At 34.9% G+C, this 14,589-nt stretch overlaps 1 protein-coding gene across 2 annotated transcripts in view; it reads left to right on the top strand.

The window, feature by feature from the left end:
• Positions 1–8,641, top strand: part of LOC140442663 (GTP-binding protein Di-Ras2) — a 1,562,201-nt gene extending 1,553,560 nt beyond the window's left edge. For both annotated transcript variants that reach the window (XM_072533657.1, XM_072533658.1), the window contains one exon: positions 8,320–8,641. In XM_072533657.1, the coding sequence (XP_072389758.1) occupies positions 8,320–8,641 (322 nt within the window). The remainder of the gene's footprint in view (positions 1–8,319) is intronic.
• The last annotated feature ends 5,948 nt before the right edge of the window (positions 8,642–14,589 follow it).

The raw sequence follows: 14,589 nt of genomic DNA, 5'->3' as shown, positions 1-14,589 counted from the left end.
TCGAAGTTAAAAATTTTTATTGCAAGTCATCATCATCATTCAATCTTCGCTTATCCACTGCTGGACATAGATTTTCCTCATAATTTTCCATTTATTTCGATCTTGTGCCTCTTGCATCCAATTCCTATGACAACGTTTTAGATCGTCAGTCCAACGTGTTGGTAAACGACCTCTGCTTCGGTAGGCATCATCTCTTGGTCTCTATTCCAGTATCCGCTTTGTCCATCTATTATCTGTCATTCGGGCCACGTGACCTGCCTAGTTCCATTTCAGTGTTGCTACTCTCTCTACTGCATCAACCACTCCTGTTCTTTGTCGTAGCTGGCGATTTGGGATCTTGTCTCGTAGTGAAACGCCCAACATAGCACGCTCCATCGCCCTTTGACACACACGGATCTTTTGAACTGTTCTCCTTGTCATGGTCAACGTTTCCGCACCGTTAGTTAACACTGGCAAAACACACTGATTAAACGTTTTTCTTTTAAGTCATATTGGTATATCAGACGATTTAAAAATATGGTTCAGCTTGCCGAAGGCTGCCCAAGTCAGTCTTATACGACGGAGAAGCTCAACGGTTTGGTTATCTTTTTCTATGCGAATCTCATGACCTAGGTATTTATAGGCCATTACCTGGTCTATGGATCTTTTTCCTACGCATATATCTTCGCTGACTACAAGATTTGTCATCATCTGGGTTTTAGATATATTTATTTTCAATCTCCCTTCTAGCGAGGAACGGTAGAGCTGATTTAAAAGTTCTTTGGCCTCATCTATCCTATCAGCTATTAGTACAATATCATCTGCAAACCTTAGATGGCTAAGCTTTTCTCTGTTTATGTTTATGCCCTTGTCGGTCAGTTTTGCCCTTTTCCATATATATTCCAAAAGCGTAGTGAACAGTTTCGGCGATATGGTGTGCCCCTGGCGTACTCCACGTTGTATCGGGAATTTCTGGGTTTAACGATCACCCACTCTAACACTGGCTGTTGCGTTTTGGTATATGTGTTTAGTTATATTTATATACCGATAGTCAATTCGGCATTCTGTCAAGGCTTCCAACATTTTTTGTTGATTTAAGGTGTCGAATGCCTTTTCGTAGGCTAAAAATATTAAAGCTAGTGGTTTATTATATTCAGTGCATTTTTCTATAAGATTTTTTATTACCAGTAGGTGATCGTTTGTTCCATAGCCTTTTCTAAAACCCGCCTGTTCTATGGGCTGATAAAATTCCAATTTATTTTCTAGTCGTTTCGTAATTAATTTGTAAATAGTTTATAAATATGTAAAAGTAGACTTATGTGCCTGTAATTCCTGAGGTTGGTAGCATCGTCTTTTTATGAAGTATGATAATTTCTGCGTTATGCCACTGGGTTGGTGCTATTGCTTCCTGCAAACATCTAGTGAATAGTTTGGCAAGGACCTGCCATAATCTTGTTCCAGCCACTTTCAAGGCATCTGCCACTATTTCATTGCCTCCGGGGGACTTATTGTTTTTCATTTCTTGCACTGACCTTCGAACTTCATTGGGTATTACGTCCGGTAAAATTTCAGATCCCTGATTGATTATCTTTGGTAATGATCTACTCCGGTTACATTGCTGTTTTTTGTATAGTTGTCTATAAAAACTCTCTATCGTGTTCATAATTTATACTCTATCCTCAATGATTTGCCCCTGTTCATTTCTTAATTTGTTGACGTTTTTTCTTCCAATGGACATGCTCTGTCTGAGTACTTTCAAGCTTTTGTTTTCTTCTATTACTCTAATTATTTCCATCGTATTGTATCGTCTCAGATCTTTTCTAACTTCCTTTTTAATTTTCTTATTCAAAATTTTTAGTTCATTTTGGTTATGATCTTGATTTTCCCTAAGTTTTCTTCTTTCCTCTAGAAGATGTTTTGTGTTGTGGCTTAATTTTTTGTTATTGTTTTCAGGACGAGGACAGTATTTCTTTTCAGCTTCTTTCAATATTTGAGTAATATTATTGTTCATTTCATTGATGCTGATATTCTCTAAGTCGTGTGTATCCAAACTAGTCTTAATACTTTCTTCGTAAAGTGTTATATCTTCTGGGAACAGCCACCTTCCACTTTTCTTATTGAGGATCATTTTTGTTCTTTCAACTTCAGTGTTGCAAGTAGTATATTATTATTAAAAAATTAAATAAAAAAATTCCAATCGAATATAATAAAGTTCAGAACGTTTTCGGACTAATCAGCCCATCTTCAGTGAACCCAAAACAGTAAGTACTAAGTAAGTGCTAAATTAGGAAAAACGTGAATTTAAAATTTTGTCTGTTAGATTGTGGTTAAGATTACTTACTTTTTGAAGTACTTGCGTAACTAAATGCAAAACAAAACAATGATTGGGTTTAAGTTGAAGATAACATACTTAATTATACGGCAAAATGGCAATGTAATTGGATAACTAACCAGGCACCATATGTCCCTATTCCAAAATTTTCAGGTTCCCTGATTTCTAAACCAGATCAAGGACCGATCTGTTGTTATCTATATTATAATTTTATATAATTATTTTATTAAAATTGAGAAGAATAGTTTTTTTAATATTTATTTTTATTTTATGAATTGACTATAAAATTAAATTGATCAGTCGTATTTGAAACTCACATTAGAAAAGGATAGAAAGATTACATTATTTGATTATAAGATAAATGGGGTGAATTAGGAATAACATGGTCGATTGAAAAATAAAGTGTGGAAAAAGATTTATCTTATATACTAATGATGAGGGAGGGATGTGTATCTGTAGAATAGGGAGGGCGAGTTAAGTTTCACAGCATTTAAGCTACAATTGACCCATTGTGCATCCTCCCAGAAAGCTGTCGTCCTTAGCTTATCGTCCATCCTGCCATTTCTAGGAAGGTGGACAAATCACCAAGAGACATCTTCCTTATGAAGGTAGGTGTGGGCCAGGACTCGCCGATCGAGTACTCTCGTATTAACGATAACTCCGGGCATTCACATAGGACATGCTCTACAGTTTCGTCTTCTCGTTCACACTTCCTACATAGAGATGTGTCTACTAGCACCAGTGTGTGGAGGTCTCTGCTTAGTTGACAGTGACCAGTTAAAACATGAACTGTCAAGCGTAGGTTTTTCCTGGTCATTCCCAAGTACTTCTTTGATGATGACTATTCAAAGTTTCAAGGACATCCTTGCCCTCCTTTCCATCTTTTTATGGTTTGCGTATCGGAGTGACATTCGACAATTTCCGCGATTGTTGTAGTTGACCAACTAAAATGATCCCCAGGTAGTAAAAGTCTAAGGCATGCCGCCTTTGCTAGCGAATTAGTCAGCAATGCGGTTGCCTTTATTTCTATCGTGTCCTTTAATCCACATCAGGATGATGGTATTACCATCCGAAGCTTGAGTTAGTGACTCGTGACACTCCATTACTAACCCTGATGTGACACGTGGTCTATTCAAGGTAAGTAGCGCTTGTCCGCTATCTGTGCAGATTATTATAGTTTTCCCGGCTATACCTTTTTGGGTTATCTCTTTTGCAGCTATAAAGATACCAGCCAGTTATGTCTGAACTACCCTGGCACTTTTGCCCATACTCCACCTTATTGTTAGGTTTCTTGATCTGGAGTATATTTCGCATCCTGAGTCTGCTCCCATTTTGTAGCCATCGGTGTATATGCAAAAGGTATTTGCAACGTTTGTCTACCTATACTGTCTTGTTTCGAGTTTTGTAGGATTTGTCAAAGACAAACTTTGGTTTTATTGAGTCGCAGTCTGCCTGTAGCAGGGGTAGCGCATCCAGGTCTCCCCGCCGGAAACAAGTTCTCAATTATCCCATTTTTATATCAAGGTTTGCACCAGCTGAGCGCAGTCGCATCATTGTCACCAGTACTACCTCTTTGACATAATATATCGTCGCCTCAGAGCAACAATAAGCCATGTGCAAAATCTTTGTTTGCCAGAAAATCGATTTTAAAAGTTGTGTGTATTTTAAATCTGTAATAAAATCACTAGTAAATAGTCAATCATAATAATTTTTACGATACGAGTACAAAATATCAAGGCAAATAAAAGTGTTTAGGTATAAAAAAGATAGAAGTTTAAATTTAAAAAAAAATATAACTTGTCCTACTGTTGCACTAAACTCCTTGAAAAAAAAATAGAATATCTAGTATTTGTCTTAGTGTTACCCTATAATTTAATATTGGTTTTGATGTTACCCCCCATATAAAAATATAATAAAAACAACAGAATAAAGAAAAGCAATTACTTTATTTAAAAAATTAAAACAACAAATAAGTAGGTGTCTATAATTAAACTTTATTCACTCTCGGAATCATTATTTTCTGAAGATGCATTAAGTGACATGAAAAAATTATGATATTTCTAAGTAATTAGATTATCATTTCATAAGCTGATAAGATCCTTCTACTTATTTACAGGTATGCTTGATCGGCATAGGATGTCTTATAGAAAATTTTATTGGTTTCTACCTTTTTAACCAGTATAATTCTAATTTCATTCCAAGTAACTTTTTCTCCATTTTCATTTGTATTAAAATGTTTGCCCATCATTGAGTTTATTTTCTTCCAATCTATAAAAACCTCTGTGGACATGTCAGTAACGGAGTACGGATTGCCCTTTTTCTTGGCCGACTTTACAATGGTAATAACTTAAGAGGGAATGAAAATTGGTCCGCTTTTTTATATTCTTCTTCTCTCTTTTTCTATGCATGAATGCCCTCATGAGTCACCCTCATTTTCAGTATGTCCAACAATTAAATATTTGTGAAGTATTTGTTGAACATCTAAGTGCTCCACTGAATACCAATACATAGTTGCTAAAAATCTGTTTTTGTTTTGGGTGGAACAATTCTCGATATAAAACACAACCTGTTTTCCTATGCCATACTTTTTTATGTAATTAAAAACGCATGTTGATATTTCGTTCGCCCCCCTTTTCGCTTCACCTTCATGCCAGATGTAGCAGAAACCCTCTTTTGTATTATTATTAAAAATTGTAAAGTTTAACATTTAAACAAGTAAAACATTTAACTTACTCTTGTAATAAAAAGAGGATACATTTCCATTTGGTAGGGGTATCACGGCTTGCAATTCGAATGTAGAAAGCAAACTATTATCATCTTCTGATTCCAATTTCTTATTATTTTCCTTTTCCAGGCGCGACACTACCTTTTCGTCATTAAGCTTTCTAATTTCTGCCCTTTTTTTAATTTTTTCTTCTTCACTTATATTTTTGTACACTTCACATACTAAGCACAAATCTTTCTTCAACTTGAAAAGTGCAAGATTAAACCTTGTGTTGAAAATTTTTTGATAAATGTGTTGTTTCACAAATGGCACGTTCTCCTCTTCTTCTTCACTTCGTTCGTTCACTTCTCCTTATACATCCTATACATCATACTGATATTTAGTGATCCTTCTAGATATTCTCTTTTTGTAGTCGATCTGCAATAGTGAGATTCTGTTCTTGGTAACTTATTAATATGATCAATAACGAGTTATAGTGTCGCTTGTTTTATTAGCACTATTTGAATGTGTCCCTCTTTCTTCTTTAATTAGAAAACCATACTCAATTATTTTTTTTTTAGAACCGTATCTATGGCACAATTCGATATATTTAATGTTGTTTTAAAAAACAGTTTGCATACGCGGATTTTCTGATCTCTGATATTAAGAAAATAAGCACATGTAAATGTTTTTTCCTTGTACGTTTTATCATCTTTTTTCAGTATTTTTTCGATGCTTCGAGCCAAGTATTCCCTCTGAAAAGTTTTGTTGGCTAGCTTGTAATATTTATTGAAAATTTCTTTTCGGTATTCATAGGATATTTTTTGGGAACATTTAAATGAACAGTTTTCTCCACAACCGGGCAGAATGGATTTTGCTACATGCTTTTCTCCTAATCTAGAGATATATTCTTGACCGGAGTTAATCTTAAACTTTTTCTCATTTCGATTTCTACATACTCTCGTCTTTGAACCTTTTCCTGCTTTTCGAAGATTCATTCTTTGGGGTATTTTCATTCTCTTTATCCGCTACATTTTGACTCAATTCGTTACCTTCTGGTACCGTGGTTTCGTCATTAATTTCTGTAATATTATCTTGTTTCTCATCAGGTACATAATCTAGGTCTATTAAATCATCATCTTGGCAAAATTCGCTTGCACTCATATCATTTTCAGATTTTGTATTTTTCACAGCAAGTATTTGAGATGTGACATCCTCCAAATCACTAAAACTAGACAAAAAGTTTTCCAATTGTACTTTTTTAATATGCTATAATCTAAACTAAATAACTTTATAAACAATTAGATATTAAGATAATATGAAAATTAAAGAAGGTGTTTGAAAATTTTATTGTGCTCCCCATTACCGTTTATTGGTGAGGTTGTTAAGACTTTTAACTCAGTATTACTATGGGTAGTATTTGCAGGTGATAGTGGATCATTTTGTATGTCGTCTAAATTAACTTTTTGAGCACTTTGACTAGGGCTATAATATGAAGATATTTCATAATCTATTTCACAGCTAAAATTTTGATTTTCAATCCACTCAGCAGTACGTTGGCTCTGGTGTCCAAAATTATTTTCCTGAGTTGTCCACGGAGGCACAGAAGATAATTCATGTTCTAAAAAAATACTCAGCTGCTTATTCTTTTATCATCTCAAAATATACGAAACCAAAAATAACCTTATAAAACTAACAGCAACTAATAACTTTGCCTCCAATTAAGTGAAAAACAATTATAATAGCATAAATTGGTAACAGTCAATAGCATAAATTGGTAATGTAAAGGTAAAATTAAGTTTTGTTTAAAAAAGGTAAAATTTAAAAAGTAATAATCAAAAAGGAACTTAATGATTCCTGAAATGGAGGTGTGTCAGCTAAATATATGATTGTGAAATTTTACTGTAACGTAAGCAAACTACTTACTTATGTACACAAATAATCTAGGCCCTTTTGCTTGTCTTGAGAAGAGTTTTGATGTGGTTCTGTCAAAAATCTGATACAAGCTGGTTGTATTTTCCTTAAAATTAAAAGAATTGGGCACCATCCTTTAATAGTTTACCCTTGTAAGGAAACGAGCTCAGACAAAAAAAATAATATGAAAAATTCAAAACAAAGCTAACCTTTATTATTTTTAAAGAACAAAAAGTTTCTAGGAGAATTACGTAATTCCGGAAAAGAAATAAACAGTAATTGTTTAGGATGTAATTTTATATCTTGGCATTAGATTATCAATGAGAAATTCTTATATGAAAATAAAATAATATTTTATTCCAAATTTCGAAATTCGTTCACATAAAAAATTATAATATATAGAGAATATTTATGTAGACATATATTATGTAGATATTTATGCAACTAAAAGACAAATAATAAATCACATCACATTTAGTTCATAGATAATCTTCACTGTCCAATAAAAAAAATATAAAATTGGTACAACCTGAATTATCCAAATGCTTGTGTGGCTTGTAGAAAGGATATAATTTTTACGAACTATGTACTTAGGCTAGGATTTCGGAACGTTGAATCTATTAGCAGCAAAAACATATATCCATCATAAAACTATATAGGATTGGACGGCTAAGCAAACGGGATATTTCACAAAAGGCTCTTATACCAAACAACGGTAATTCTTCGAATTGTTGAGGGTGTTGTGTAATGCCTGCCAACTGTACATTCTGGTTTCAGAACACATACCATAAAGCAATAGCTATTTAGATAACCTCGATCTAATAAACATAGTTCTGGCAACTATTAGTGCTCCCGGTAAAGATCTAAAATAAATATTTATTTGAAATGTGAAAGAAAAAAGGAATTTTTCGGCTTAACTCGTCAAGAGACCACTCAAACAAAATTTCGTCCTATATACTGGACGTTCAGAGACAGAAAAGAGAGATGAATTGCCGGGAGGTTACGAACGCTCAGATTTTGAGGCCAAAGTCGGAACTATTATGAAATGCAGTTGGATCCTTGTGAGAATTTAGGTGCTACCGCACTCGGCGGATAAATGGCGTGAGCAACATTAATTTGAATATTAACCAGAAATTATATTAATACATTTTTAAAACTCTGAAAAATAATTAGAAACTTTTGAAACGGTTAAAATACAGAATTGGATACAAAATTATTAATTGTCACACAAATTGTGATTTTAAACTGAATGAATGAAAAAGAAATTATATGTTGTTTTGTGAACTGTCATAAATATGCATTGAAAAAGATTTTATAAGAAATTTAAAAGCAATTTATTATAAACCGTCAATAGTAATAGAGGATTATAACATTTTGTCTTTTTTTACAGAATTAAAGTTTTGGAATGTTCAGCTAAAGACGACATAAATATCAAGGAAATATTTCGCACCTTCTTAACGCTTTCTCGGATATTACCACGTGACACAGATGACCAGGGTGGATTAAAAAGGCGTTCCAGTGCATATGTAAACAAAGGTGGTCGAAGAAATGCTAGTCCGGCATTGGACAAAGAAAAACCAGGTCCATCGGAGGTCGCTAAAGATACTTTGTCAAAACCCAGATCCAGATCGTTGATAAGAAGAGCTTCTCGAAAGGCTAAGCAACAAATGAGAGATGCGCAAAGTGCGAATGAAGAATGTAACGTATCTTAAAGGTGAGTTTTTAAAAAATATTTATATTTGTTAAAAGATATCATACCGGTGTAACGTTAAATTTTTCCTTCGATAAATTTTAACTCTATAGTAGAATGTTCATGCTAAATTTTTACTTTGTAATAAAATTTTACTCTCTGATTCAGGATAAGTACCACATTGGAAAAGTTGATCTATCCTATGTTAAAAAAGATATTTAGGTGATTGTTTAGTTTCTTCCTCGATTTGTGAAAATTGCCAATAGTTCAACAAATAAAGAACAAGTTTTGGAGTGAGATAAAATAGAAATTGCTTTAAAATTTAAATATTTGTTATCATAGTAGTCAAGGCGGGATCTGTTTTGAATTGGACATTTTCTATAGGCGTCTATTTTTGTTGCTGGAATCACTTTAGAATGTACCTTGTATCAAAAAAAAAATCTAAAGAAAAAGAGAATTTTTGCTTTTTGCGTCCATATTTTCACCTATAACTCGAGATATATTGCTCGTACAAAAAAACTTATGCACTATAAAAGTTTTGTTTTCCAATTTTACGTAACAGATGGCTTGCTATAAATTTAAAGTTTAATGTGTACTGTATAAAAATTGCAATAATTGGAAAAAAAGGTACAAAAAAGGAAATTTTATTTTTTTTTAATAGCTTAAACGTAACTTGCAGCCTTCAAATTCCTTTCAGAAAAACTTTATAGTACGACTGAAACCTATGATAAATTTAGTTAGGTTCAGTTTAACAGTTTTTGTATAATAATTTATTAACCCAGGATATGCAAAAAAATTGCCAATTTTCCAAATTATGCTTGTTATAAAACCTTTTTTGCTTATAAAAAAGGGTCAACCTTTCAAAAAAGTTTAACATGGATTAAAAAATTGGTCTCACATTGACAGATGACATCTGGCAGGTATCTTAAAATAGAAATGGTTCAGGCTCGTATCTTAAATATCTGCCATAGTGCATTTAAAAACAACTCAATTTATTAAATTATGATACATATTGGAAAGATCTTTGATGTCAGTCTTATTATTGCTAGCATTAAGATCTTTTTTTATGCGAATCATGGGAATAACACCAGTAGTAGATAGAATAATAGGTACTGTCTGGGTACTTTCCATTCTCCCTTGTCTTCCGATTTGTATTTCTAGATCTCTGTACTTGGTAATCTTTTAGTTGTATTTAACACGTAAATTATTTGTGTTGGCTATCGCCATATCAATAAGTGTTGTTTGCCTAGTAAGTTTATTAACTAGTATGAGATATGGTCTATTAGGCGCTACTGGTTGGTCTGTAAGCATAGTGCGGTCTCAGTATAGCTTGTAATTGTTATTTTCAAGCATTCTGTCAGGAACATATTGATAATAAGGTAGATGGTCGGTTTGGAGAAGTTTCAGTTTGTCAGGTAGTTCTCAGTGGATAATCTTTCCTACTGAGTCATGGCATTCATTATAATCAATACCGACAAATGCCTGGCAGCCACGCACCGGTAAGATGTTGGATGATTTCTTGGGCTTGGCATCCATATCGGCATTTGTCATTTTGGACACTTGAGGATCTTTAACAATATACTTCAGGTAATTTTTAGTTGGAATAACCTGATCATGAATGCCAAGTAGGAATCCCTCAGTCTCGGGAAACATCTTTCCCGATGTCAACCAATAGTTCGACGCTGTATTGTTGATATATTATTGGCTGATCTCATTGAGATGTCGCCCATGCAGAGGTCTATTCATCCAGGTGCGCATTTTTTCTTGCTGAGTCAGGTAGTTTATGCGCATTTCTTGTTCCCTTAGTTTAAGAAGCGTTGTATAATATACTGCGCAAAATGCTCTATGTAAAGTAGATGTCTCAGCCTGTACTTGAAAATAAGTTCTTAAATTAACAATTTGTTTATTCAATTGCTCACCTATATCCATTCCATCCATACTTCCGCGATATCAAAGAGGAAGTCCTCTTCCTCCTTGATACCGCGGTAATGTTTTTCTCTCTATTGCACTGCGTGGATGATGTTTTTGCGCCTTTGTAAGAAGTGTTTTTACTTTCCGTTAAAAACCCTCTATATCCGCTTTTCACCACTTTATTATACCAAACGAGTAGCTCAGCGCGGAACAGGCGCATGGATACAGGACTATTTCGAGCTGCGGTCAATAAAGTTAGAATTGCCATGCTAGTAACCAACATCCGTAACGGATAGGCACCACAAGAAGAAGAAGACATATACAACAGATGATTGAGCTTCACCACAGCAGTGTTGTTATTTTAGATGCTAATCCTGAGTCAGTGGAGTTCAGCAGCTGAGATTGTAAGTTCATCGCTAGACAGAACCAAAGTGGGCTCAACGAGTCTCCCTGGAAAAGGCCCCGGTTAATAAGGATATCTTCAGTTTCGATATTGGTTTCACCAGGTATTTGAAGGTGAATTTTAGTCTTCCACTCTGCCATTATATGATTCAAAAAGGTCACGAGATTATCATCGACTTTATATAGTTTTAATATACCTATAAACCATTCATGCGGTACTGAATCAAAAGCCTTCTTGTAGTCAATGAAGGCAGTAAAAAGGTTTCTTTTTTTGTATATGCCTAGTTAGAAATGACCGAGTCGATAATAAGTTGTTCTTTGCAGCCCATGGAGCCCTTAGCTTATCCTTTCTGTTAAGGCTCTATGATATTGTTCAGAGCACAGTGTTGATAGATACGCCGAGCCACACAGGATGTGACCAATTTGTACAAAGTTGGAAGACAAGTAATTGGGCGGTACTTGGCTGGATCTTGTGTGTTATTTTGATCCTTCGGTATTAGATAAGTGGTTCCCTTAGTAAGAAATGATGGTATTTCCTGTGAATTAGAAATAATATTATTAATAAATACTGTTAAAAGCTTATCGCTTAACACTCCAAAATTTCTTTAGTCAGAAGTTTTGAACTTCGTCTGGTCCAGGAGATTTCCAGTTATGAAGCTCTTTGATAATGTTCGAGACTTCTTCAGTGGTGAAAGGTTCATAAGGAATAGTCCTGTAGTGTTAACAGTTGTTCGTCGTGTCTTTAATCCATCCAGCATTGTTGTTATGAGTAGCTGGCGTCGAAAATTGGTTTTCCCAAAACTCATGAATTTCTTTTTGGCTTGGGTAGGATTTATTTACATTTTCTACAGTGGATCTCAGTTTCCTATAGAAAGCCTTCTCTGCATGCTCAAAAAGTATATTGTCGCATTTACGGTTATTACTAACTTTGTAACTCCTTAGGCGACCTGAATAAACGGAGAGTTTTTGTTTTAATGTGTCTAGGCAGTGTTGAGCTGTGTTGTTTTCTGGATCATGTTGTAAGTATCTTGGAGTGTTCAGAATTATTTCTTTACCTCTTTTAATTACTTTTCGACTTCTTACTCCTCGGATGTATTCCGTAATTTGCCTAATATCCCTGCGCAATAATTCAATTTTCCTCAGCAGTCTTTTTTCCCGGGGTGCAATTATGTTTTCAGTTATTCCGATATTAGTTCCCCGTCGTGTTCTGATCTTAATGCCCATAACATTAGCAATTGCTGTTGCTGCACAGTAAATCAGCATATGAAAATATTCTAATGTATTCTAATATAATAGCGGTAGCGGGTAAGTACTCCTCCACAATCCCAGTGGAGGATAGACTTACTTCAGGGATGCGACCCTGCCCTACGCGAGCCTTGATTGTCTCTCAACTCCTATGGAGAGAAATCATGTCCTAAACCCATTCCTACCCAATACCTACTATCCTACCAATTTCCCAAACCAACTCACCAACCCGCCTGGCAAGCGTGGTGTTTAAATGCCAAAACCCCTCAGCATGAATAGACATTCAAGAAAAGGGCCCTCAGTCCCCGGCAGCTCGCTAGTTTCCAACCAAGGTAGCGGTAGGATTCACGGACAGCGGGCAGAGGGTGCAAAGAATCTCCGGGATGTAAGAGGCTACCAAGAACGATGAACGCTGCACATAATCACGTATAATGTAAGAACCTTATCCAAAGATGAAAAAATGACGGAACTGGAGGAAGAACTCAGACATGTGAAATGGGATATTATAGGAATTAGCGAAGTCAAAAGAAGAGGTGAAGATCAGGTCAAACTAAAATCAGGCAACATATTCCACTATAATGGGGAAACAGAATCGACAACTGGAGGAGTAGGTTTAATAGAACACAAAAAATTACAGAAAATGATACAGAGCATTGGCTGCATTTCCCCAAGAGTTATGTATATAAATCTAAGACTAAATAAGAGATACAATCTGAAAATAATCCAGGTATACGCCCCCACCAGCGATTACGAAGATGAGATTGTTGAAGCCTTCTATGAGGAAATCGAAAGAGCAAAAAAGCAGGAACCGGCCCATTACAATCTGATAATGGGAGATTTTAACGGGAAACTCGGAAGGAAAAAGGACGAACAAGAAGTAGCAATCGGAGATTTTGGAATCGGAGTAAGAAACGAAAGAGGCGAAATACTTACCAACTTTCTACTGCAACACAAACTGTATGCAATGAACACCTTTTTTTTAAGAAGAAACAGAGTAGAAAATGGACGTGGGTTAGTCCAGATGGAAGAACTAAGAGCGAATATGATTATATAATAACAGACAAAAAGCAAATTATTCAAGATGTCACTGTACTTAATAAACTATCAGTAGGAAGCGACCACAGACCAGTAAGAGCTAGAATAACGATAAACCTACAAAAAGAAAGAGCAAAGATGATAAACAGTGGCAAACGCATAGTTTGGAATTCACCAAATCAGCCAGAAGCGTACATAAAAAATATAGCAGAAACTTTACAGAGTAATAATCCCAAACCTCTAAGTATCGACGATCATAATAAATTAATTACAGACTCGGTTAGAAACGCACAACTCAAATTCTGCAAGAAAAATTACACCAAAAGTGAAAAGATTAGCAAAGACACAAAAGCTCTCATGGAAATACGACGAAACCTAAGCGAGAAAGAAAAGGGAAACAAAGAAGAATATAGAAAACTAAATAAAAGAATTTCAGCGGATATTAGAAGAGATATAAGAAGATATAATACTAATGTAATTACTCAAACAGTAGAAAAGAACAAAGGTTTAAAGATAATGAAAAGAGAAATCACACAAAGTAAAAAAGAAATATACAAGCTAGAAGATAAAGACGGAAAGGCAACAACAGATAAACAAAACATTCTGAAAATAACTAGAGAGTTATATAAAGACCTCTATACCAGCCAAAGATCACAAGAAAATTTACCGACACGAGTAAAGACTCTCATAAATCAGGGATCGGAAATACTTTTACCCATTACTGTGTCAGAAGTAAGATCAGCTTTAAAGGAAATGAAGAACCATCGATCGCCTGGTGACGATGGACTCGTTATTGAGGCAATAAAAGCAGGAGGAGAAATTCTATTAAAATCAGTAAGCGAACTGTTTAATAAATGCTTACATGCGGGTACGATTCCTAAAGACTGGAACAATGCAGTGATAGTCTTGTTACACAAAAAAGGTGATATTACTAAATTAGAAAATTATAGACCCATCAGCCTCTTGACACATATGTATAAACTCTTTATGAAAATCTTAACAAAGAGACTAACACCTAAACTTGATTTCTATCAGCCCAAAGAACAGGCAGGCTTTAGGAGAGGATATGGCACAAATGACCATTTGCACACCATAAAGATCTTAATTGAAAAATGCATCGAGTACAACATACCACTGGTTCTTGCATTTGTCGATTACGAGAAGGCTTTTGATACTGTAGAGTTTGAAACCGTACTGGAAGCCCTAAATCAAAGCCGAATAGATTACAGGTACACGTCACTAATCAAAAACATCTACGAGAACGCTACATCAAGTATACGACTACACGAAGACACAGAAAAATTCAGCTTAGGTCGAGGAGTAAGACAAGGAGACAATATTTCACCAAAATTGTTCACGGCAGCTCTAGAGTCAATA

The sequence above is a fragment of the Diabrotica undecimpunctata genome, chromosome 6, assembly GCF_040954645.1.
Source record: "Diabrotica undecimpunctata isolate CICGRU chromosome 6, icDiaUnde3, whole genome shotgun sequence".
NCBI classification, from domain to species: Eukaryota; Metazoa; Arthropoda; class Insecta; order Coleoptera; family Chrysomelidae; genus Diabrotica; species Diabrotica undecimpunctata.
The sequence above is the reverse complement of the archived record's forward strand: the minus strand, read 5'-3'. Positions and strand labels throughout refer to the sequence as shown.